The sequence below is a fragment of the Apium graveolens genome, chromosome 6, assembly GCF_009905375.1.
Source record: "Apium graveolens cultivar Ventura chromosome 6, ASM990537v1, whole genome shotgun sequence".
Taxonomy (NCBI): Eukaryota; Viridiplantae; Streptophyta; class Magnoliopsida; order Apiales; family Apiaceae; genus Apium; species Apium graveolens.
In genome coordinates this window covers 519440-547354 of record NC_133652.1, presented here as the reverse complement: position 1 = coordinate 547354, position 27915 = coordinate 519440, and the positions used below count along the sequence as shown (strand labels likewise).

Sequence of the window (27915 nt, the reverse complement as noted above, 5' to 3'; positions counted from 1 at the left end):
ATCGCCTAAACTTGGGTAATAATGGAAAGTACCTCATAATCGTGGCTGGAGAATTTCCAATTTTGTAACGTTTTAATGAGCACTTGGGACATTCATCAAACTCTGCATACTCCTTCTATATAGAATAAAATCATCAGGGTATGCATGATTCCTTTCATGTACTAATCCAATGGATATGAGCATTTATTTAGCCTCCTACGTTCTACGAGGGAGGATATTACCATCGGGTAAAAGTTTACTAACAGCTATAAGCATTTGTGTGAAGAACACGCCAGAAACTTGATGTCCAACTTTTAAATTATGCTAAGTTAATACAGCCGATAATTTGGAAAACTTGGTATAACCCGGCCACAATGGTAAAGTGGCATTATCCTTTAACTTTTCATGCATATCAGGATGATCACGTAGCTCTTCCTCATTAAAATCATTGGAGATTTCATTTTTATCACTAACATTACTGCCCTTAGTGTCTCCAAAAACCTTGGTATCAAATCTATGTGCAAAGTGATGGTCTGAATTCAAATTACTTGATCTACGTTCTCCTTTTTTTGTACCATAATAGGTCCAACATGTATAAGATTTATCATTTCTTTCACACACTAAGTGTTCCTGCAACTTGTCGAGACCATCAAATTCTACAGCATTCAAACATTTTTGACAAGGACACACACTGAACTTGGTATCATTAATGTTTAACTACATATTTACAAAATTCTTTCACACCATTTTTATATTCTTCTGATAACCGGTCTACATTTACCCATTTATGATTCATGAAAACTAACTGCAAATCAATATATTTTTCAGGTTATAATTTGTTAACTAAAGTTTAAAGCTTTTATATAAATTTAAAGAATATCGTAACCCATCCTACAAGTTATCTTCACAAATCTCCATATTAAAAAATATTTTAATACTATATATATTCTAAAAATTCCCTGCAACCTATCTTTATCAGTTAGAATGCCATGATATGTAAGTAAGTCTTTTATCTACAACATACATAATTCCTAACGTCATTAATAAAACATGCAAGAAAAAAGGTACTTGAAATGAACAATTCTAACATAGTTAATCAGGATAAGTACCAAGTCAGATAATTCAAGTACAAAGAATAAATTTAAAATCTTATTCCTCAAAAAATCAAATTTTCTAAGTCATTGAAGTTATTTCAGAATGATATATATTAATGTTTGATGATGTCTCGAAAGACCATCAATACATAATGGATTAGCACTCAAATACAATAATATTTAATAATTGGTCAAATTATTTTTTAAGTTCAATAAAATACATCTAAATAGCTACATATCATATTTTCTATATATAATTCAAAGTTCTTGTTCTAGCAATTAATTTAAAGGTTCTTTTTTTGTATATGTAAATATAGAAACAAATACTGTATCTCTAATTTAAGAATATTTTTGAAAAAATGTTTTTGCACTACTTAATTAATATAACAGAAAAACTTATCCAAAATGTAGTATAAAGGTAGTTTTTTAAATCATTTATAGTGCATTTACACAAGATTTTACAAATTTATAGGAATCATGTAGCAGCAAACCCACAAAAAATTAAGCTACTAATTCAGTCACATATTTACATACATGTGATATACATAAATTAAGCTATTATTTAAAAATATATGATTGTTCCTAACACGGGGAAGTACATGTGTTTTATTGGATTTGGATAATCTTAATGACTTATGGAACAAAACAGTTTGTATGAATATGTAGAGATAAAATGCTAATGCAAAACACATAAGAAAATATCAAAAACTCAGTTGATTTAGTAAAATCAAATTTGTTTTACTACAAATATGTGTTCTTAAAAATTAAATACCCATCTATAATTCTTGAGAGAGAATTCAAGATTTTTTCTAGATCTCTTTGTTTCCTCTATATAGAGGACGGTGACATGCTTTATTAATCAATATGCACATGATTACAAAACTTGAACTAAAATGGACTAACACAGTTTCCAAGGCTACTTTGTATATTTTCCATTTCTAGTGTTAGCAAATCTGTGCGGAATCTAATACGTCTGTGACCCTCCTTTGTCCAGTGAATCTTGACACTTGATTGAATCTTGACACTTGATGTTGAATTTTCAAGCTGCTTTTATAGTCTTTTCAATTAATTGATTATACCCAATTCAACGAAGGACCAGTGGAGACCCATGAAAATAAAATGCCCTAATGGCTCGATATGGTTTGCTAGAAGATTAAACTATCCTAATTCAGATTTAATTGATGAAATCGGGAGGTAAAGTGGATGGATGAAATTGGTGATGTACATGTGTGAGTGGGGAGTTTTCTGAGGTATTGAGAGAACATATGATTAAGTTGGAAAAACAGTTAAATTAAGCAAATAAAAAGATACTTTGAACACATTTATTTACACGACTTTTAGAAAAGTGTTATATAAATATTTAAAGATTTTCTAAAAAAAATCAAAATTACTTAAAATATGGTGACTTGCATAGCCTTTCCTAGAAAAGCTATCTTATTTATTTCCTATATAGCGCTTCACTAAAAAATGCTATGCAACTTTATTTATTAATTTTTATTTTTATTTATAGGTTTTTTAGAATATCTTTTCGAGCGTGTTCAACATAAATGATGTGTAACCATGTCAGTTGCATAGCACATCACAAAACACATCACAAAAGTGTTATGTAAGTAATATATCATAAGTTTAATTTTGTAGCAGTGATACTGGTGTCTATAAATTAGACTAACTAAAAGTCATTCCAATTTATAAATTCGACGACATGAAATCTAGTCGAGATTATAGATTTATCTAAAAAGAGCATGTCGCCTTTATATATTCGATGTGAATATACGAATGTATAGAAATGTATAATTTGACTGGGTAGGTGGGAATTCAAATTTTAGCAAAAAATATCAATCTTTTTACAAGACTAAATTTATGTGGTCGAATATTTTTAGAACAACTGTAAATACTAAATTTTACTCGCTTAAATTTATAAACTTTTTTTTTTCATATGTTTGTAAAAGTACTTGTAAAATATTTTTTCAAATTATTTAAAAATATTTTTCGTATTTTTAATTAGTTGTATTTGTAAACATATTTATAAGATTATTGATATGATGCTCCGATATTGATATAATCAAATATTCATCAAATTTAAATATTTGATTATTATTTATCATATAAAAATATTAATATGACCTTATCCAAAGATTACATATATAGTTTGTCCAAAAGATTGTTTTCTTTCCGCATACGTTCAACTTAAGATATTTTAAACAATTGTAAATATTTTCACCATAATAATAATAAATTTTTTTAATTAAATAATGTGGAATAATATTGAAATAAATTAATATAAAAGCTTCTTCATGAGACTAGGTTGAGTTTTCATTTTAACATAGGGTCTTATTCGACCACTTAACTATGAATGAAACTTTTTTAAATAATTTTTTAAAAATTGCATCATTTCATGTCGTGTATGAGAAATTATTTCATGTGTAATTGGGGTGAGAATCAAAACCGATAAGATTTTTCTTTTTGAATTGTGGGATGATATATTGGATAATTTTATAATATTTCAAAAATAATTTATCAAACTCTAATTCAAAATATTAGAATATCCAATTAGTTAAATTTAAATATTCAACACCCAATGTGAACGATATTTTAAAATGTGATAACACTCAGTCAAGATTTGAGATCTTTTTGAAAAGATTATTTTCATGTATATCTCTCTAACTAAATGTAGGAGAATTAAATATGTCACGACATTCATTGAGGATTTTCATTAATACTTAAAACAATTTTAGAAATTTGATCATAGTACATTAAACACACAATTTTGGAAAATACTCTCCAAAATGTGAGAACATTTATTAAGATTTTTAATAATATTTGGAAAGATTGTATCCAAGAATTTTTAAAAAATATATGAGGATTAAAAATGTGCTCAAACAATCTTTTATACTCAAAAGTTATTTTCTTTAAAAGATGTTATAAAAATTTACAGAGTGGGAGTATAAGTGGATCCACATGGCAAAATGTGAAATGGGGCAAAAAGACGCGCATTGCCCTTGTTGTTTCTATTACAGACAAGCCACTATAAATGCCTTTCATTTCTTTCTACATGGCAAGCCCCCAGCTCCAACCAGCAGCCTAATTATCAGCCTCTATAATTGGCTAATGGCAAACCTGAACAACAATTGGCTACCTCAAGAAAATGTGCATTTCAATTTCCTTTTCGATATACATTATATGTTTATGTTTTGAGTTTTTTCGATTTTATAGGATTTTGGAATTATTTTAGGTTGATATGTATCAGTAATTCGTTCTTTGTCACTCTATCCATCATTTAGATGTCTGCTAAATTTATTGAATTCTAGAATTACTAATTATTGCTTTGTTTTTAATTTCAAAGATTAACGAGATATCAAGCAATGAAAGCTATAAGGAGGTTGAGAAATCCGCTAACATCCAACTTCATCCACTACTAAAGGTGAACCTGAACAACAATTCTCTACCCCAAAAAGAGTGCATTTCAATTTTCATTCAGATTTACATATGTCTGTATATGCTTTTGTTTTTTTATTTTAAAGGAATTTGGATATTAATTTATTTCAAGCTGATTTGTATCAGCAATCTGTACTTTGTACTTTGTCTATCGATTTATCAATCTATCGATCTTATATGTATATGTATTTATTCTCAACTTTAGAGAATTCAATTTTTATTCTATGTTGAGGTGCATCGGTGATCCGTCAGTCTATCGATATATCTTTCATATGGATCAGTTTTTTTGTTTTTGATTTTGATGATTAAAGAGATATATCAAGGACGGAAGTGATTAAATTGTTTCTTTTTTGTCAGGCAAGTAGTTTCGGATCCAAGATGAGTGGCCGATTTTCGAAGAAGGGATACCCCAGGAAAGTTGTGTTCAAAGCAATGGAGGAACACGGTAGATTTATTCTCATACATTTTGATTGAACTGAAATGGCCTTTTAACGAGAAACTGGTACTGAGCTCAGTTACTTCTTAAAAGCTTATAGGTGAAGATGATGAAGAACCGGTACTCAAGACTCCTCTCACACACATGGTAAGTTATTTTGTACATCTCATTCACTCTCTTCTCACATGTATCATCTACTGCTTCAGTTTTAGGAGAATTTATCGTATATTTAACGTTTTCTATTATGTGAAAATTTATCGTAAAGATTAAGTATATGCTTTAGGAGAAACACAGTTACATTGTATAATCAGTGGACCGTACTTATTTGCACATCTGAAATGCAATGAGATATACCGACGGTCATCAGTTATTTAACTTGTACATGGTCTGTTTATAGCATCTCTAAAATCATATGATCTGCAGTAAATTACAGAAGTTAGAAAACAAACATTAGCTGTTTGTGTGGAGACTGATCAACAGTGTCCTAAGAAAATTAATACCTGTATATATGAGTAGTCTTTAGGGTCTAGCACATCCCTAGAATCATATAATTTGCAGTAGACTTAAGTAAATACATTAGCTGTTGGTGGAGACTTAATGGTGTCCTAAATCCTAATTAAGAAAATAAATACCAGTACGAATAGTCTTTAGAGCTTGCAGCAAAAGGAGTACATATCTAAAAACTCCATTCACTCCATATGCATCTCATAGAATATCAATTCTACATGTAGCAAAAGGAGTACATATCTAGAAACACCACCAATCAATATTAATCTTCAAAGCATAGTTTGAACTCTACCGGTATACTATTACGCAAGAAAAATCGAACTAAAGCTTATTGCATTTATAGAAAAAAATTATGCTTTATTTAATAGATATACATTACTTGTTCTTAGGCCCTGGACAATCTTGGTGATTGTTTAAATTATATGTCTGATGATCCACACGTGTTGAAGTCCACAAGCACTAATTAAAAGAAGCAAAAAGTTGTCGAACACAGAAAGTCAACAACTTATAGAACCCGCGAGAAGCCGATGATAGGCTTTGGAGTTCCTAATGCCACGAGTACAGTAGTTAAAGAAGACATCGAAGTAGAAGTGGCCTATGCACCGCAAGGGGTGTGGCTTGTTGTGTATGTGTCTAGGGTTTAGGTATATTTCTGTGTATAAGGTGCAGAATGGAATATAGAATCAAGAGAAGAACTATGTATTCTGGGCTTCTAATATATACTGTATATTTCAATCTTTTCAATCTTATTAAAAATAATATAATCTTCTCCTTTATATAATAGGAGAATATAAAACATCATACATGAAATAAAATAGATACATCTACTGAGTTCTTTGAACCATACTTAATGCAACCTCTTATATTCTTCTACATTCTCTGAACCAACAATATGCATGAATATTCCTGAATTCCAGGAGTTAGTTTACTTGTTCAACATATTCCTCCCTTAAAGTAACTCCTTTCGATCCTTCATTCCCATCAGCCTTTTGTATGTATCAAATAGAGGTTTGGACAGCGGTTTGGTAAGTACATCTGCTATCTGATCATGACTTACTACATGACGCAACTCGACATCTTTTTCCTTCACATGCTCTCGAATAAAATGGAATCTAACATCAATGTGTTTACTTCTTTCGTGATGTACTGGATTCTTGGCGAGCTCAATCGCAGATTTGTTGTCGATTCTAATTTCTGTTGTTCCTTGCTGTGAGAACCTTAATTCACTGAGCAACCTTCTCAACCATATAGCATGACAGACACAATAAGATGCTGCCACATATTCTGCCTCACAAGTTGATAATGAAACTATAGGCTGCTTCTTAGAATACCATGTAAAAGCTGTATCTCCCATAAAAAACAAGTAACCAGATGTGCTTTTACGATCATCCACATCTCCACACCAATCACTATCAGAATATCCCAATAATTTATAATCTGCAGCCCTAGAATAAAATAGTCCCAAAGACTTTGTACCTTGAATATAACGCAAAATCCTTTTGATTGCCTTCCAGTGTTCCTGTTTTGGATCCTCCATGAATCTGCTTACTACCCCAACACTATATGCAATGTCAGGTCTTGTGCATGTAAGATATCTCAAGCTTCCCACCAAACTTTGATATAAATTTTTCTCCACTGAAGCTCCTCCCTCAAATTTAGAAAGCTTTGTGCCAAATTCCATAGGTGTTGCCACTGGATTGCTATGTTCCATTCTGAATTTCTTTAAAATACTATCGGCATATGATTCTTGAGAGATAAATATTCCTGACTTATCTTGTTTCACTTCAATACCAAGGAAGTATCTCATCAAGCCCAAATCAGTCATCTCGAACTCTTGAGTCATCTCCTTTTTAAATTCTTTTATCATGTCTTCATTGTTCCCCATAAAGATAAGATCATCAACGTAAAGTGCAACAAGTAATAAATTACCTTGCCTTTCTTTGACATAAACAGCAGCTTCATAAGGACATTGCACAAATCCATTCTTCTTGAAATAGTTGTCAATACGTTTGTTCCATGCACGAGGCGCCTGTTTTAGGCCGTATAACGCCTTATACAATTTTAACACCATGCTCTCCTTTCCTTCTTTTGCATATCCAGGAGGTTGGTTCACATACACCTCCTCTTCTAGCTTGCCATTTAAAAAAGCTGATTTTACGTCCATCTGGTATATAGACCACCCATATTGAGCTGCTTGAGAAATTAGAAGCCTTATTGTCTCCATTCTGGCCACGGGTGCGAAGACTTCATCATAGTCTATTCCAGCCTTTTGCCGGTAGCCCTTTGCAACTAACCGCGCTTTGTATCTTTCTACTTCTCCTTGAGCATTCACCTTCTTCTTATAAACCCATTTAACATCGATAGGTTTACAATCTTCTGGAGGTTCCACAAGTTCCCAAGTTTTGTTCTTCTCAATTGCTTTGATCTCTTCATCCATAGCAGCCTTCCACTTCTTGTCTTGCACAGCTTCTTCAAAGCTCACATTCTCTGCATCCGCCACCAAACACACCAGGTGCACCTCACTTGTTGTTTGATATAAATCTTGCAAACTTTTGATTCTAGGATTCCGGGGCTCATCATCATTCACTTCATATTCTTCTGGTGCATCAATATTTGTTGGTGAGATTTTTGAAATTGGAATATCTTCATGTGATTCTTTTTCTGGTGCTTTACTCCCGTTCCATGCATCATCTTCTTGTATATATGCATCACGACTTACATCCACCTTCATTGTGATTGGGTCAAAAAACCTGTAAGCTTTTGTTTTTTCATCATACCCGATGAATATATACTTCTTGCTCTTGTCATCCAACTTTGTCCTTCTTTGATCTGGTATATGAGAATATGCTATGCTCCCAAAGACTTTTAGATGCGACACAGTAGGCTTCCTTCCACTCCACAATTCTTGAGGTGTTTTATTCCCCAAGTTTGAATGTGGGCAGCGATTCTGAATATAAACAGCACACTGTACTGCTTCTGCCCAGAGTTCTTTTGGCAGTCCCTTGCCTTTTAACATCGCTCGAACCATATCCAGAATAGTCCAGTTTTTCCTCTCAGCCACACCATTCTGCTGTGGAGAATATGGAGCTGTTAAGAATCTTCTAATGCCTTGCTCTTCACAATATTCTGTGAAAGCATTTGATGTATATTCTCCGCCTCTATCAGAACGCAGTGCCTTGATATACATTCCAGTCTTCTTTTCCACCAAAATTTTGAATTTCTTGAATACTTTTAAGGCCTCGGATTTTTCATTCAAGAAATAAACCCATGTTCTTCTAGAGTAGTCATCAATAAAGGTTATGAAGTACCTTTTAGAACTATATGACTGGGGTGTGATAGGACCACAAATATCAGTGTGCACCAACTCGAGAGGTTTTGCAGCACTATATATAGCCTTCTTCTGGAAAGAATTCCTTGTTTGTTTTCCCAGAACACATTCTTCACAAAAACTTCTTGTAAGATCCATGCTTGGCAGTCCATGAACCATTCCTTTGCTTGCCATCTCCTTTAAACCTCCATAGTGTAAGTGTCCCAATCGCCTGTGCCATAAGGATGCTTTGTCCTCCATCTTCATTTGCATACATGTCTGTTGTATATTTCTCAAATTTAATTTGAACATCCGATTTTGAGACATTTGTACACGTGCTATCATCCTGCCACTTTTGTCCTTCATGAACATTGTTTTTTCTCCCATGAAAATAGAATATCCTTTTTCAACCAATTGTCCAAGGCTAAGAATATTGTTTTTCATGTTTGGAACATAAAAAACATCTTCTATTTTTCCTCTCCTGCCATCCTTTCCAGGGAAACACACATCACCCTTTCCTTTAACTTCAATTTTTGATGCATCTCCAAAAGATACATGTCCAAAATCTACCTCCTTTAAATTAGTGAAAAGATGCTTGAGACCAGACATATGGTTGCTGGCGCCGCTGTCAAGATACCAAAGAACATCATCTTCTGGAATCATATCTTTGTAGGCCATTAGTAGAATATCATCTTTCTGTTGCTCCTCCGTTTTGGCCAAATTTGCATTTTCCTCGACCTTTTTAAACCAGCAATCTTTGGCAAAGTGTCCAAATTTGCCACAATTATAGCATTCATTTGTTCTGCTACCTCTGCCAGGGGCTGTTCTTCCACCTCTGCCGCGACTACGTCCTTGTCCGCGCCAATATTGTTGATTTGCTTGCACCTTTTTTTCATAATTGTTGCTTATGTGTCCACGTCCTCTACCTTGATTAAAATTCTGATTTGCACGGCCACGTCCTCTTCCTCTGGAATATTGTGAGTACAACGCCTTATCTTTGTCTTCCACAAAAACATTACTTTTCAGTACTTGAGATTCCGTCTACTCCTTCTTTACCAGCCTTTCTGAATATGCTTGCAAGGATCCCATAAGTTGATCCACGGTCATGGTCTCCGTATCATTTGATTCCTCAATAGAGATGCCAACAAGTTGCAACTTTGTATTCAAAGATCTCAGAATCTTCTCATTGACACGAGAATCCTCAATTTTTTCTCCATAATTCTTCATTTGGTTTACCACAGAGGAAACCCTTGTAAAATAATCTGGAACAGATTCTGTCTCTTTCATTTGCAATGATTCAAATTCTCCACGTAGAGTTTGTAATCGTACCTTTTTTACTTTGTCGACTCCTTTGAAATTATTCTGCAGAATCTCCCAGGCCTCCTTTGCTTTTGTTGCAGATGCAACTTTTTCAAACATGGCTTCATCTAAGCCCATGTGTAATATTGACAAAGCTTGTTGATCTTGCTTCCGTGACTTTGCTAGAGTATTTTTCTGCGCCTGATTCAACGCACCTTCATTCTCTGGTTCATCGTAGCCTTTCTCTACAACTTCCCATGCCTCCTGTGAGCCAAGTAGAGCCTTCATGCGTATACACCAGTGTGCATAATTATCTTTGGTAAGCTTTGGAACAGATAGAAAATTATTCATCCTTGGATAGCTCTGATACCAATCTGTTGTGTATGTGTCTAGGGTTTAGGTATATTTCTGTGTATAAGGTGCAAAATGGAATATAGAATCAAGAGAAGAACTATGTATTCTGGGCTTCTAATATATACTGTATATTTCAATCTTTTCAATCTTATTAAAAACAATATAATCTTCTCCTTTATATAATAGGAGAATATAAAACATCATACATGAAATAAAATAGATACATCTACTGAGTTCTTTGAACCATACTTAATGCAACCTCTTATATTCTTCTACATTCTCTGAACCAACAATATGCATGAATATTCCTGAATTCCAGGAGTTAGTTTACTTGTTCAACATGGCTAACCATCAGAAAAGAACTTTACGACATTGAACCGGAATTCGTGGACTCGCTTCACATGTGTGCAGCAACAAGGAAAAGAGGTTACATCCATAACCTCCCGATGGATGACAGGTTGCAGATTCCTCCTATCCGTCCGTCCACAATATAAGAAGCCCTTCCTTCCACAAAAGAATGGTGGCCGCAATGGGATGACAGAACCAAATTAAACTGCATTGTAACTCGTCATGCAAGTGCATCAGATGTACAGAGAATAAATGAAGAGCTTCGTAATTCAGGACCAGACCCTCCCAAAAACATCAGAGAAAATGTGATCCGAGAATGCAGAAGGAGAAACTTGGTCGGGCTTGGTAAGAACACTGTTGATTTTCTTCAGCCTGTCCAAATAGAGGCAATAATGGGATTCCCCGAGGGCCATACGAGAGTAGCCTGCAAAACTACTCAATACAAATGCCTTGGAAATGCGTTTCAGGTACGCAATGCAGAAAAAAAACTTATGAATTTCATTTATTTCTTAGATGAATATGTTCTTAATAATTATTCACAAATAAATTATGTTAGGTTGACACAGTGGCCTATCATCTTTCTGTGTTAAACAAATTATTTCCCAAGGGCATCAGAGTCCTTTCATTGTTCTCTGGCATTGGTGGAGCCGAAGTTGCTTTACACCGTCTTGGAATACCACTGAAAAATTCCAAGGATTGTACACGGATCCTGAAAAATTGGTGGAGACAAAGTGAACAAAAGGGCCGGCTGATTCACATTTCTGATGTGAAAAAGGTAACAAGTCATAAGCTGATGCAATGGATGAAAGAGGCCGGTAGATTCGATCTGGTTATAGCGGGAAGCCCATGCAACAACCTTGCTGGGAAAAATTTGAAGACAAGAACTGGCCTGGCTGGTGAACAGTCTTCATTGTTCTATGAGTATACGCGGATTCTTGGGCTAGTCAGAACTTTGCAGCATAGCCCGTAATACAATATAAGAAGAAAATTAGTTATTGAATATTGATATAGCAGATTTTCTATTTTTCTGGGTTGAGTTATTGTCTCCTTGTTTTTGATTGCAAAAATTAGAGTAGATATAAACAATTTTAATTGCATGTTTATATATTGTTAACCATTTTAGTACTGATTTTGCATAGAACCCACAAAGGCATATAGGAAAAAAGTTAAATAACTAATACTGATTTTATGTACGTTACTATTTTTTTAAGTTGTTAACCTGTCCTTTATTTTCTATGCAAAAGTTAGAGTAGCTAACCATTTTAATAGCATGTATATTGTTTCTCATTTGTGCTAATGAGTGTGATATCTATTAGCTTTAAAATTATTAAATAAATTGAAGTTGGAGGATATGTTAATTGTTTAATTATGACATATATAACTGATAGCTAAATTTTAGTTTGAACATTTTAAAGATTTAAACAATTTTTATTAAATGAAAACTTGTCAACTTTTATGAGACTTATAATTTGACAAAATTACAATTGCAAGTTTATCAAAGAATCGGGCTAGTTTCTTTCCAACTAACTGTAATTTGGTGCATCCATCAATCTCTTTACTTCTATAACATTTGTAGCCAAGGTGGAGAGAGAAACTTCTCTAACATTTGTAGCGATTGGGCTAACTGATATTATGTTAATTTTGGAGCAGAAAAATGACTAGTAATGCTATAATGTAAAAAGTTTACAATTAATTAAACTTCCACTATTATTATTATTATTATTATTATTATTATTATTATTATTATTATTATTATTATTATTATCATGTTTCAATTAACTTATTTGATATGTGCGATTGTGTTCCACTTATATCCGGTTAGCACCTCTTCTTGGATGTTCTTCCCTCATGGTTTGCTTATGCAAGTCTACACAAGGAACAACATCAATGGTGTTGTGTTAAACATAAAGGCGCGCACAATGCAATTGTGTTAGATCGATCTCAAGTTGTTGACCACCAGTTACAACTTCACTGTGAATCCACCACTGTGACGATGCCAAAACTCTCTTGCTTCTTTTAATAAATAGCATTCTGCTATGCAACCCTCTGCACCAGACCTATTTATCACATATTCTTTCAAAATTTTAAATATCGTTCGACCGGATACATCCATCTCATACGAGCAGGAACATACATCCATCTCATACGAGGAGGAACATACATCCTAGTCTCATAGGCCAGATGAACCATGATGTCAAAGAAGGATGTTGGAAAATACATCTCAACCTCACAAAGTGTCTCAATAATTTGTCGTTATAGATACAATAACCTTCTTGGATCAATAACTTTGTTACTCATAGATTTAAATTACCAACACAATTTTGTGATAGTTATTCATACCTTTTCAGGTAAGAGAGAACGTAGAGAAATTGGAAAAAAATTCTCCATTATGACATGAAAATTATATGATTTCAAACCCTTTAATTGAAGTCAATCGAAAAAATAAGACTCTTGATGTTTGATGAGTATCCTTCTGGCACCTTGATAGAATAAAGTATTTGCAGTAACACTCTCTTCTCATCTCTAGATAGAGTATGAGGGGCAGGAGGTAAATAGGGTTTTTTCCTGGCTTCTCCACATGGCCTAGTCCATTTTTTATCCCCATCTCCATCATATCCATCCTTTCATTTAGACCATCTTTAGTTTTACCCTTGACACCTAACAAAGTACCAACTAGACTGTCAAAAACATTTTTCTGCACATGCATGAGGTCGATGAAATGTCCAACTTAAAGGTCCTTCCAATAACTCAATTTAAAGAAGATCGAATGCTTCTTCCAACCCCGAGTGGGAACATCCTTTGCAAACTCCTTACCAAACTGTATGTTTAAATTTTCCACCTTTTTGAACTCGTCATATCCTGATGGTATAGGAGGAGCACGTTGTTCTTCAACTTCCCCGTTGAATATTAAAGGCATATTTATGTACCGATGGTTTGGTGCCAACCACCGCCTATGCCCCATATAAATATATCTCACGTAATTTTTCAGTCTAATATGATCAGTCTCGTCACAGCATATAGGACATGCATAATAACCTTTTTACACTATACCCGGAAAGATTTGCATAAGCAGGAAAATCACTTATTGTTCCGAATAAATATGGCCTTTAATTGAAATTGATTTTTTCTACGTCCATCATATACTTCAATTCCCCCTTCAAATAGTAGTTTAAGTACTCGATTAAATGTGCCAAATAGACATCAATGTCATTCCCAGGTTGTATTAGACCAAATATCAAAGTAGACATTATCATGCGCTTCATACAAGGCCATGGTGCCAAATTATATATCATGAAAAATACATGCCATGTACTATAAGAACTGTTTTGAAGATGGTGCGGGTTCATTACATCTATTGAAAGTGCTAGGAAAAGATTTTATTGGTTCTTTCCCGAAATCCTTATGTGTATCATCAACTATCTTCCACTGAGGTAAATCGGTAGGGTTTCTCAACAACCTTGGCTGGAGAATTTCCAATTTTGTAACGTTTTAATGAGCAATTGGGACATTGGTCAAACTCTGCATACTCCTTCTATATAGAATAAAATCATCAGGGCATGCATGATTCCTTTCATGTACTAATCCAATGGATATGAGCATTTGTTTAGCCTCGTACGTTCTACGAGGGAGGATATTACCATGGGATAAAAGTTCACTAACAGCTATAAGCATTTGTGTGAAGAACACGCCAAAAACTTGATGTCCAACTTTTAAATTATGCAAAGTCAATACAACCGATAAATTGGAAAACTTGGTGCAACCCGGCCACAATGGTAAAGTGACATTATCCTTTAAGTTTTCATGTATATCAGGATGATCATGTAGCTCTTCCTCATTAAAATCATTGGCGATTTCATTTTTATCACAAACATTACTGCCCTTAGTGTCTCCAAAAACCTTGTATCCACTCTATCTGTAAAGTGATAGTTTGAATTCAAATTACTTGATCTACGTTCTCATTTTTTTGCACCATGATAGGTCCAACATGTATAAGGTTTATCGTTTCCTTCATACACTAAGTGTTCCTGCAACTTGTCCCGACCATCCATTAGTTAACATGTTTAACTACATATTTACAAAATTCTTTCACACCATTTTTATATTCTTCTGATAACCGATCTACATTTACCCATTTACGATACATCAAAACTTACTGCAAATCAATGTGTTTTTCAGGTTATAATTTGTTAACTAAAGTTTAAAGCTTTTATGTAAATTTAAAGAATATCGTAACCCATCCTACAAGTTATCTTCACAAATCTCGATATTAAAAAATATTTTAATATTATATATATTCTAAAAATTCCCTGCAACCTATATTTATGAGTTAGAATGTCATGTTATGTAAGTAAGTCTTTTATCTACAACATACATAATTCCTACCGTCATTAATAAAACATGCAAGAAAAAAGGCACTTGAACTGAACAATTTTAACATAGTTAATCAGGATAAGTACCAAGTCAGATAATTTAAGTACAAAGAATAAATTTAAAATATTATTCCTCAAAAAATCAAATTTTCTAATTCAGATATTAATGTTTGATGATGTCTCAAAAGACCATCAATACATAATGGATTAGCAATCGTCTTCAAATACAATAATATTTAATAATTAGTCAAATTATTTTGTAAGTTCAATAAAATACATTTAAATAGCTACATATTATATTTTTTATATATAATTTAAAGTTCTTGTTCTAGCAATTAATTTAAAGGTTCTTTTTTGTATATGTAAATATAGAAACAAATACCGTATCTCTAATTTAAGAATATTTTTTAAAAAATGTATTTGCACTACTTAATTAATATAACAAAAAAACTTATCCAAAATGTAGTACAAAGCTAGTTTTTTAAATCATTTATAGCGTATTTACTCAAGATTTTACAAATTTATAGGAACCATGTATCAGCAAACCCACCAAAAATTAAGCTACTAATTCAGACATATATTTACATACATGTGATATACATAAATTAAGCTATTATTTAAAAATATATGATTGTTCGTAACACCTAATGTTAGGTATGAAATACAACAGGGGGAAGTATATGTGTTTTCTTGGATTTGGATAATCTTAATGGCTTATGGAACAAAACAGTTTGTATGAATATGTAGAGATAAAATGCTAATGCAAAACACACAAGAAAATATCAAAAACTCACTTGATTTAGTAAAATCAAATTTGTTTTACTACAAATATGTGTTCTTAAAAATTAAGTACCCATCTATAATTCTTGAGAGAGAATTCAAGATTTTTTCTAGATCTGTTTGTTTCCTCTATATAGAGGAGCGTGACATGCTTTATAGGTGAATATGCACATGATTACAAAACTTGAACTAAAATGGACTAACACAGTTTCCAAGGCTACTTTGTATATTTTCCATTTCTAGTGTTAGCAAATCTGTGCGAAATCTAATACGTCTCTGACCGTCCTTTCTCCAGTGAATCTTCGCTCTTGATCTTGAATTCTTCAAGCTGCTTTTATAGTCTTTCCCATTCACCGATAGAATTGTTTGTTGACTGATAATCTTGAATCTTTAACTTGTCTGCATTCTGAATTATGAAATCCTTTATCGAGATCTTTTTTTGTTCTATAGAGATGTCACATATCGATAAGTAAAATGACTTGTCGATATTTGAGTTCTCTACATGTGTCTTTGATTTGTCGAGATCTCCAGATCTCTACAAGCAGAATGACTTGTCGAGATCTCCAGTTCTCTATATAGACTTTAGACTTGTCAATATCTCTACTTCTCTACATGAAGATTTGTCTTATCGACATCATCTCTACTTAAAAAATGACTTGGTGATATCTTAAGTTCGCTACATGGACCTTTTGACTTGTCGTTATTTGAGATCTCTACATGCATATTGACTTATCAATATCTTTTGGGACTTCCCTACAAGTTATTTTATACTTCTCGACATACTTCTTGATATTCCTTGATATGCGACTTGTTGATATCTGACTTTAGATATTTTTCTTAAAACAACATTATTCAAATCCAAGCTGCTATACTTTTCTCCGAGGCATAGTCAGTACTTGATCTTTCTCTGGAGTTTATTCCTTAGCTTAATGACTGTTCAAAGAAAAATCATCAAGTCTAATATACTTAACATTTTTACAGACTCAAAAAAAATAATTACATAATATAAAATTAAATTATCATACTACTTATTTTTAGGGTTGTCAGTAGAAATTCCAACATACTGACTTGCCCAAGCACAACCGATACCCAATTCATAGTTTTAGATAATTGAAATTAACGACAACACAATACATGATTTGTAGTCTTCGAAACCGAACTTGTAATTAATTGATTATATCCGATTCAACGAAGGACGAGTGGAGGCCCATGAAAATAAAGTGCCCTAATGGCTCGATATGGTTTGCTAGAAGATTAAACTATCCTAATTCAGATGTCTGAGGTATTGAGAGAACATATGATTAAGTTGGAAAAAGAGTTAAATTAAGAAAATAAAAAGATACTTTGAATACATTAATTTACACGACGTTTAGAAAAGTGTTATATAAATATTTAAAGATTTTCTTAAAAAAATCAAAATTACTTAAAATATGGTGACTTGCATAGCCTTTCCTAAAAACGCTATCTTACTTATTTCCTATATAGCGCTTCATTAAAAAATGCTATGCTACTTTAATTATTTATTTTTAATTTTATTTATAGGTTTTTTAGAATATTTTGTCGAACTTGTTCAACATAAATGATGTGTAACCATGTCAGTTGCATAGCACATCACAAAAGTGTTATGTAATTTTAACATAGGGTCTTATTTGACCACTTAACTATTAATGAAACTTTTTAAAATAATTTTTTAAAAATTGCATAATTTCATGTCGTGTATGAGAAATTATTTCATGTGTAATTGGGGTGAGAATCAAAACCGATAAGATTTTTCATTTTGAATTCTGGGATGATATATTGGATAATTTTATAATATTTCAAAAATAATTTATCAAACTCTAATTCAAAATATTAGAATATCCAATTAGTTAAATTTAAATATTCAACACCCAATGTGAACCATATTTTAAAATGTGATAACACTCATTCAAGATTTGAGATCTTTTTGAAAAGATTATTTTCATGTATATCTCTCTAACTAAATCTAGAAGAATTAAACATGTGATGACATTCATTGAGGATTTTCATTAACACTTAAAACAATTTTATAAATTTGATCATAGTACATTAAACACACAATTTCGGAAAATACTCTCCAAAATGTGAGAACATTCATTAAGATTTTTAATAATATTTGGAAAGATTGTATCCAGAATTTTTAAAAAATATATGAGGATTAAAAATGTGCTCAAATAATCTTTTATACTCAAAAGTTATTTTCTTTAAAAGATGTTATAAAAATAATTACATAAACCTGTTTTTTATGCGGCTTACAGAGTGGGAGTATAAGTGGATCCACCTGGCAAAATGTGAAACTGGGCAAAAACACGGCGCATTGCGCTTGTTGTTTCTATTAGAGACAAGCCACTATAAATGCAAACAACAGCTTTCATTTCTTTCTACATCCCCAAGCCCCCAGCTCCAACCAGCAGCCTAATTATGAGCCTCTATAATTCGCTAATGGCAAACCTGAACAACAATTGGCTACCTCAAGAAAATGTGCATTTCAATTTCCTTTTCGATATACATTATATGTTTATGTTTGAGTTTTTTCGATTTTATAGGATTTTGGAATTATTTTAGGTTGATTTGTATCAGTAATTCCTTCTTTGTCCATCTATCCATCATTTATATGTCTGGTGAATTTATTGAATTCTAGAATTACTAATTATTATTTTGTTTTTAACTTCAAAGATTATCGAGATATCAAGCGATGAAAGCGATAAGGGGGTTGAGAAATCCGCCAACATCCAACTTCATCCACTACCAAAGGTGAACCTGAACAACAATTCTCTACCCCAAAAAGGGTGCATTTCAATTTTCATTCAGATTTACATATGTCTGTATATGCTTTTGTTTTTTTATTTTAAAGGAATTTAGATATTAATTTATTTCAAGCAGATTTGTATCAGCAATCTGTACTTTGTCTATGGATTTATCAATCTATCGATCTTATATGTATATGTATTTATTCTCAACTTTAGATAATTCAATTTTTATTCTATGTTGAGGTGCATCGGTGATCTGTTAGTCTATCGATATATCTATCATATGGATCATTTTTTTTGTTTTTGATTTTGATGATTAAAGAGATATCAAGAAGGGAAGTGATTAAATTGTTTCTTTTTTCTCAGGTAAGTAGTTCTGGATACAAGATGAGTGGCCGATTTTCGAAGAAGCGATACCCCAGGAAAGTTGTGTTCAAAGCAATGGAGGAACACCGTAGATTTATTCTCTTCTCACATGTATCATCTACTGCTTCAGTTTTAGCAGAATTTATCCTATATTTAACGTTTTCTATTATGTGAAAATTTATCGTAAAGATTAAGTATATGCTTTAGGAGAAACACAGTTACATTGTATAATTAGTGGACAGTACTTATTTGCACATCTGAAATGCAATGAGATATACCGACGGTCATCAGTTGTTTAACTTGTACATGGTCTGTTTATAGCATCTCTAAAATGATATGATCTGCAGTAAATTACAGAGGTTAGAAAACAAACATTAGCTGTTTGTGTGGAGACTGATCAACAGTGTCCTAAGAAAATTAATACCTGTATATAAGAGTAGTCTTTCGGGTCTAGCACATCTCTAGAATCATATAATTTGCAGTAGACTTAAGAAAATACATTAGCTGTTGGTGGAGACTTATTAATGGTCTCCTAAATCCTAATTAAGAAAATAAATACCAGTATGAATAGTCTTTAGAGCTTGCAGCAAAAGGAGTACATATCTAAAAACTCCATTGATATGCATCTTATAGAATATCAATGTTGGACAAACTTAGTATTTTAGACTAAGTTGTGAATCATTTTGAGACTCTATATGAGTGAGACACATTATGTGTTAGTGGTGTGTATTTATTGGAACGTATTCTTCTCTTCGAGGGGATTCCAACGCATATTAACACGCTCAAAATGAGTAAAAGGTGAATGAGAACTGATGTTCCAAAGTTTTACCTTTTAATATGAAAAGTGGTTTTGTACCACATCGAGAGTAGCACAAACCTATTCCTTAGTTTTTCTTATAAATACCATGTACCACATCGAAAAGAAAAACAAGTCCTTTCAAGCCTCTCTTTATAAATAGAGTCTTAGGGCACCAGTTTTATTAAGTCGAGGAAATAAGAGTCATCTCTTTCATTCTCGGTCTCTTTAGTATTAAATTTTTCCAATATTCCGGTGATAGTTCTCGGGCTCAGTTCAAGTTCGCTGAGAGTATATTCGATCTATCGATTATACTAGTATCTCGTTTTATCCTGGGAAGCAGGTCGCTAAACACGGATGGTGCGGGGCGAAACTGCTTTAAGGAGACAGTTTTCTGGACTCGAGATTAAATCCAATCTCTGTTTGTTTTCTCAAACCCTTCTCCTAATTTAATTGTTAATTCTCATATGCTTATGTGATTTAAGAATTAACAATGTTTTTGTGAAGTAGTTATATATTCAATATATATATATATATATAACAATGTCTTTATCGTACAAGATTGATAACAATCTTAAAGCAGTTATCTTCAATTTTCATACTTTCTTGTGAGTAGACGCAAAAGTCAATTTGATTGTTTAAATTGGATTTATTTATGGGTATATGAGTGGCCATTATTTGCCTCATTAATTAAATTAAATTTAGTGCGTTAATTTCTTTGATCACTTGTTGCCATGTGCTTGAAATTAATATAAATTTGATTTTAAGTGGTGCTTTGTTTAAGCATAACAGGTACGAGGCAAAAGTAAGCACAAAGTTGTTGGATAATTGGTTTCTTATAAGGCTATTGATGCTTTAATGGTTATTGATTTATGATCAACTTATATTCAAGTGGACATATTTGGTGACATCTCTTTCGGGTTGATCATTATAAATTGGTAGATTAAATCCAAATTTATAATTCGTCCATGTTTTTGCTATTAATGGATAGCTTATTATGTTTTGTTAACATGGTGATTGATTTCTTAATTCTGAATTGATTTTGGAATTATTAGTACACTGATACAAGAATCATATATGCTATAGTTTACATGCATGTTTGCAAGTTCATAACATGATATTGCTATGCAATTAAATGATATGGCTACATAAATGTGACCCTTCATGATGGAACTTGATTATTTGGTGATTAATTTTTTAATCATTGTTGAGTGATGATAAGGCATCAATTATTATTGTTTAATCTTTAATAATGGAGTTATATCACAAACTTGTAATACTGGATAGAATGCAGTAACATGTTTGTTGTTAAATAATGTGACGAGGTGGGCAGCTGAAGTGAACCAGATTTACAATTGCTCAGGATTCTCCACATTAAAAAACCTAATGGGCCTGGAGTACAGGTTATGGGTCGGCACATAAATTATATTTTTCTGGTTGGATTTTTCCTCTAGTTAAATAGTAATTTCACGTGTTGGTGTCGGTCTGCTGCGGCAGTGACACACGAGCCTATTATAGTGATCCATGTGATACTTAATACGGCGAATATTGATATCAGTATTTATGCTGAACTTCGGAGAGAATCCGAAAAGTTGTTAACCCTAACGCATCAGTTGATCAAGGATCACTGAATGTGGGTTTATTGAAGATTTATGTTCTTCCTTGGGCCTTTTCTGGTTGTACCAGTAGGTGAGCCATAAATGTAGGTTCGTGTGAACCATGTAAATATTTTCGAGAAATTCGGTAATTGAATTTTTAATGATAAGAACTACGGGAAGTTCTTTTAACATGATATTAAAATCTTATAGGTTTTAATGAATAACGTAAAACCTGCTCAGATGAGAGGTAGTGACACGATACGTGTTTACTGTCTAGTTTGATAGTAAAACATTTGTCACTCGTACTCGTAGTCGAGTCAATATTGAAGCTAAATAGAGAGATGTGTGCTCTATAAACTCAAGGGTAAATCCAACTTAATACAGATAATTAAGATGGTTGTGAATAAATTTGATGATGAATAATCACCGGGCAAATTCTGTTTGCAACGTGAATATTCATGAGGTCGTTGCACCTTACTCGCATTATATAAATGGAGTAGATGCAGGCTTGAGTTGCGCTTTGAGAGAGATGCAAAACGATTGTGATCAGCTCAGACTATCACTGAATTTGAGGATATTAGTTACGAAGGGCTAATCGTTCCTTAAACATGATACCACAGAAGGAAATAATTAAATTTCCTATTAGTTTTGGAATATTTTCTGACATTCTGTAAAATATTAAAATTGTGGGGGTATCTAAAATAGAAAATTATTGAATTTTCTATGAATAGTGGAATGTAATGAAACATTCTTGAAAATAATTGAAATGTGGGGGTATCTCGAAACTTGATACCAATACCTCTGTTGGTAGCATGAGATCCAAAATCAATTGAGATATTTTGGATGGATACATAGACAATGGTTGAGTCTAATAATATCCGATATATGAATCTAATTTTTGAGATTCGTAAGAATACTATTACAGAGTTTAGGAATGCTTATGCGATAAGCTAGTAGATCCTAGTAGATCTGTAATTAAAAGTCATCTAAATGAACTTACGAGTTATTGGATGAATGTGAGGATGAACCTGCAGAGAGCAAAAGACTTGGATAATTGCTAGTCCCGAATGTCTTGATAATTTGCTTGAAGGTGAACTCGTAAATTTAATAGAAGCAATGCGCTTCACGTATAATTTCTTGATAAGTGAATATATCAAGAGAAAATTTGACTATTACTGAGAGTCAATAAATCAAGATTTTCTAGCACGTGTACTAGAAAATGGATTGTGCATGTTCTCTCTATGTCCTTTGTGGGGGAAAGGATGTTAAGAAATAGAGAGAGTGGTTCTGTTTGACAGAATCTTGTTTAAAAAAAAATATATATAGATCTTCTTACGAGATAGAAGCATTAGGACCCAGATGAATTTTTAAATTGGGAAAATATATCTGGGTCTGAAGGAAGTATAAGGTCAGACTGATACAAAAAAATATTACAGTCGAAAGTGATGACCTTATATAATTTATGAAATATTCTCGAGTTTTGAGAATAAGGTTCATTAAGATGATACTAAAATTATCGTATAGTGAAATTTAAAAGTGCATCAATGAACATTGAGATGGTCTTTCTAAATAGATATTTGGAGAAATATCTATTTACATGAACCCGAGGGTTGCTCTAGATAAAGCAAGAGTAGAAAATCTGTATTTTCGGTGATCATGTTGAGTGAAACAACATTGACACGAAATAATGGCATATTAAATTTGATATTGCTATGATAAGCAATGGCTTCAAATAAATGACATGGTTGCCATTTTGAGGACGCTCAATATTGGTTGCTATGTGAATAAGGATTGCCAGTTTAAGGACGCTTAAACTCGGTAATGATGCAAACTGAAATTGCTGGTTTTTTGGGACGCTAAAAGCTGGTAATATCAATAACAAGTGAAGCCTTAAGTAATAACTAGTAAAGTTATTTCATAAATATGAAATATGTCAATATGAGATGTCAAACTGATTCAAAATCAGAGAATTGACAAGTGTGCATGTGTTATTTACACATGATATGCAAGTCATAATTGATTGCATGTGAGTGATCTGATCATTACGAGAAGTAATGACAAGAGGATCATCTCTGAAAATCTTGATGAGATTGAAAAGTTTTGATTTGAAGATTACAATCTTCGTGACTTTAAAAGTTTTAGATGATACATGTCACATGTTGGTGATGTGAATTTTGAAGAGGTCAACGAAGCTAAAGTTGTCATAGCTGGAATGGATTTATATATATCCAAGCGTAGATGAACAAGGATCTCTCAAGAAGGATTGCAAGTCTGTTGTACTTTTTAAAATTGTACAAAATTAGACATAGGCTACACAGTTGGTAAACTGGGTAGATGCACGAGTACAATGGAAATTGGTCACTTGGAAGTGATTGCAATGAGATTTAAGGTGTATGATATGTGCTCGTGAGCTTGGACTTCAATACGAAAGATATCTAATTGTACTATGTGAATATAGTATGTAAATTAGATATTTGACTTTAAGAACTTAAAAGTCATTCGAGAATACATTTCACACTTAGCAGTCATGTCATGGAAATCCTAAACTTAGCTCGATTCATGATGGAATACGAGTCTGGTGCATAAAATAAATGCAGTTAAAAGGCCGAGTAGCCACTTTGTAAGGATATTCCTAAATGACAAGGAAAATGTGTCTTCAATATGCATATATCGTGTAATCAATATGCAAATTGGGAGATCACGTTATTGTGTATGAAATGGTATGTCTCACATCTATGATGAGGACATAATACCATTAAACAACTATTCTCAACGAGAATTATCATGATTGACTATGTAAAGTTAAATGATAATGTTTGGATCCACTAACCAGATGGTTAAACTGAGCGAATCTGTTTAAGTCAAGGGAATCTAGTTAGACCGAGAGATAGTTGTCAAATCATTGAGAGGAATGGGCCTTGCCTATTGCTTAACGGCGTCATGGTGGACACCCAACCTTGCTGACTGGAGATCCCAAGAACTTGGTTCAATGGGACAACTAAATCATGATGACCAAATCACTGTGGGGGTAACCCCTGGCCTATTTCTATGATGATTAAACAGTGAGACCCGTAAGGTACGAGGCTAAGCTTTATGCTTTTAATGATCTTTGACGAATACAGGGATTTCAAGTTTGAATACATAATATTCGGTTAAGTAAACGCGGGTTACTCTATAAGATAAAGATCACCTATGTAAGAGAGAAGTATGGCCGCTTCAAAGGAGAATTGCGAGGCACAATTCTTTAGAAACTCTTGCAGAACCAGGACGATGTTCCAGGGCCAAAATGGACATAATCATGAGAACTGAATGAGTCAGGAAAGATATAGTGATGAGTATGTCATCGTTTACACAAACGGTCGAACAGTTCAAGGACATCGCGTCATACTGTCTACCAGTAAAGTCGATATACTTATTCGAGCGAAGGTTCAAGGAGCATTCTCTACCTATCGTATGCTATATCCGACCGCCGGAACTATCACCAAGTCAAGCTCCGCGTCTGTCTGTCTATGTGGTGTCTATGTGGTGCGTGCTACTGGACCATCAATCTCATTTGTGGGGGATTGTTGGACAAACTTAGTATTTTAGACTAAGTTGTGAATCATTTTGAGACTCTATATGAGTGAGACACATTATGTGTTAGTGGTGTGTATTTATTGGAACGTATTCTTCTCTTCGAGGGGATTCCAACGCATATTAACACGCTCAAAATGAGTAAAAGGTGAATGAGAACTGATGTTCCAAAGTTTTACCTTTTAATATGAAAAGTGGTTTTGTACCACATCGAGAGTAGCACAAACCTATTCCTTAGTTTTTCTTATAAATACCATGTACCACATCGAAAAGAAAAACAAGTCCTTTCAAGCCTCTCTTTATAAATAGAGTCTTAGGGCACCAGTTTTATTAAGTCGAGGAAATAAGAGTCATCTCTTTCATTCTCGGTCTCTTTAGTATTAAATTTTTCCAATATTCCGGTGATAGTTCTCGGGCTCAGTTCAAGTTCGCTGAGAGTATATTCGATCTATCGATTATACTAGTATCTCGTTTTATCCTGGGAAGCAGGTCGCTAAACACGGATGGTGCGGGGCGAAACTGCTTTAAGGAGACAGTTTTCTGGACTCGAGATTAAATCCAATCTCTGTTTGTTTTCTCAAACCCTTCTCCTAATTTAATTGTTAATTCTCATATGCTTATGTGATTTAAGAATTAACAATGTTTTTGTGAAGTAGTTATATATTCAATATATATATATATAACAATGTCTTTATCGTACAAGATTGATAACAATCAATTCTACGTGTAGCAAAAGGAGTACATATCTAGAAACACCACCAATCAATATTAATCTTCAAAGAGAATGTTTCACTTATACACTGTGGAGTTTGAACTCTACCAGTATACTGTTAGGCAAGAAAAATCGAACTCAAGCTTATTGCATTTATAGAAAAAAATTATGCTTTATTTAATAGATATACATTACTTGTTCTTAGGCCCTGGACAATCTTGGCGATTGTTTAAATTATATGTCTGATGATCCACACGTGTTGAAGTTCACAAGCACTAATTATAAGAAGCAAAAAGTTGTCGAACACACAAAGTCAACTACTTATTGAACCCGCGAGAAGCTGATGATAGGCTTTGGAGTTCCTAATGCCACGAGTTCAATATTTAAAGAAGACATCGAAGTAGAAGGGAGAGGGCCTCCTTATTTCTACTTCGAGAACGTGGCCTATGCACCACATGGGGTGTGGCTAACCATCAGAAAAGAACTTGACGACATTGAACCGGAATTCGTGGATTCGCTTCACATGTGTGCAGCAACAAGGAAAAGAGGTTACATCCATAACCTCCCTATGGATGACAGGTTGCAGATTCCTCCTATCCCTCCCTCCACAATACAAGAAGCCCTTCCTTCCACAAAAGAATGGTGGCCGCAATGGGATGACAGAACCAAATTAAACTGCATTGTAACTCGTCATGCAACTGCATCAGATGTACAGAGAATAAATGAAGAGCTTCGTAATTCAGGACCAGACCATCCCAAAAACATCAGAGAAAATGTGATCCGAGAATGCAGAAAGAGAAACTTGGTCTGGCTTGGTAAGAACACTGTTGATTTTCTTCAGCCTGTCCAAATAGAGGCAATAATGGGATTCCCTGAGGGCCATACAAGAGTAGCCTGCAAAACTACTCAATACAAATGCCTTGGAAATGGGTTTCAGGTACGCAATGCAGAAAAAAAACTTATCAATTTTATTTGTTTCTTAGATGAATATGTTCTTAATAATTATTCACAAATAAATTATGTTAGGTTGACACAGTGGCCTATCATCTTTCTGTGTTAAAGAAATTATTTCCCATGGGCATCAGAGTCCTTTCATTGTTCTCTGGCATTGGTGGAGCGGAAGTTGCTTTACACCGTCTTGGAATACCACTGAACTTTGTTGACTCGGTCGAAAATTCCAAGGATTGTACACGGATCCTGAAAAATTGGTGGAGACAAAGTGAACAAAAGAGCCGGCTGATTCATATTTCTGATGTGAAAAAGGTAACAAGTCATAAGCTGATGCAATGGATGAACGAGGCCGGTAGATTCGATCTGGTTATAGGGGGAAGCCCATGCAACAACCTTGCTGGGAAAAATTTGAAGACAAGAACTGGCCTGGCTGGTGAACAGTCTTCATTGTTCTATGAGTATACGCGGATTCTTGGGCTAGTCAGAACTTTGCAGCATAGCCCATAATGCAATATAAGACGAAAATTAGTTATTGAATATTGATATAGCAGATTTTTTATTTTTCTGGGTTGAGTTATTGTCTCCTTGTTTTTTATTGCAAAAATTAGAGTAGATATAAACAATTTTAATTGCATGTTTATATATTGTTAACCAGTATTGATTTTGCATAGAACCCACAAAGGCATGTAGGAAAAAAGTTAAATAACTAATACTGATTTTGTGGACCTTATTATTTTTTTAAGTTGTTAACGTGTCCTTGATTTTCTATGCAAAAGTTAGAGTAGCTAACCATTTTAATAGCATGCATATTGTTTCTCATTTATGCTAATGAGTGTGATATCTATTAGCTTCAAAATTATTAAATAAATTGAAGTTGGAGGATATGTTTATTGTTTAATTATGACATATATAACTGATAGCTAAATTTTAGTTTGAACATTTTAATGATTTAAACAATTTTTATTAAATCAAAACTTGTCAATTTTTATGAGACTTATAATTTGACAAAATTACAATTGCAAGTTTATCAAAGAATCAGGCTAGTTTCTTTCCAACTAACTGTAATTTGCTGCATCCATCAATCTCTTTACTTCTATAACATTTGTAGCCAAGGTGGATAGAGAAACTTATCTAACATTTGTACCAATTGGGCTAACTGATATTGTGTTAATTTTGGAGCAGAAAAATGACTAGTAATGCTATAATCTAAAAAGTTTAGAATTAAGTAAACTTCCACTATTA

General features: G+C 33.2%; 2 protein-coding genes across 2 annotated transcripts; both read left to right on the top strand.

Annotated features, from left to right (window-relative positions):
- The first annotated feature begins 11151 nt into the window (after positions 1-11151).
- Positions 11152-11729, top strand: LOC141668898 (DNA (cytosine-5)-methyltransferase DRM2-like). The gene is made up of 2 exons (XM_074475961.1): positions 11152-11226; positions 11316-11729. Exons 1-2 carry the CDS (start codon positions 11152-11154, stop codon positions 11727-11729), a joined length of 489 nt encoding a protein of 162 aa, XP_074332062.1.
- A 14336-nt stretch (positions 11730-26065) lies between these two features.
- Positions 26066-27180, top strand: LOC141668892 (DNA (cytosine-5)-methyltransferase DRM2-like). The gene is made up of 2 exons (XM_074475947.1): positions 26066-26659; positions 26749-27180. Exons 1-2 carry the CDS (start codon positions 26066-26068, stop codon positions 27178-27180), a joined length of 1026 nt encoding a protein of 341 aa, XP_074332048.1.
- Positions 27181-27915: the final 735 nt, after the last annotated feature.

What these genes read in the sequence shown, in the direction of transcription:
- LOC141668898 (XM_074475961.1), top strand. Translation starts at nt 11,152, where the DNA reads ATGGGATTCCCCGAGGGCCATACGAGAGTAGCCTGCAAAACTACTCAA. An exon ending in GCCTTGGAAATGCGTTTCAG is followed by an intron (nt 11,227 to 11,315) that starts GTACGCAATGCA and finishes AAATTATGTTAG; the next exon opens with GTTGACACAGTGGCCTATCA.
- LOC141668892 (XM_074475947.1), top strand. Translation starts at nt 26,066, where the DNA reads ATGATAGGCTTTGGAGTTCCTAATGCCACGAGTTCAATATTTAAAGAA. An exon ending in GCCTTGGAAATGGGTTTCAG is followed by an intron (nt 26,660 to 26,748) that starts GTACGCAATGCA and finishes AAATTATGTTAG; the next exon opens with GTTGACACAGTGGCCTATCA.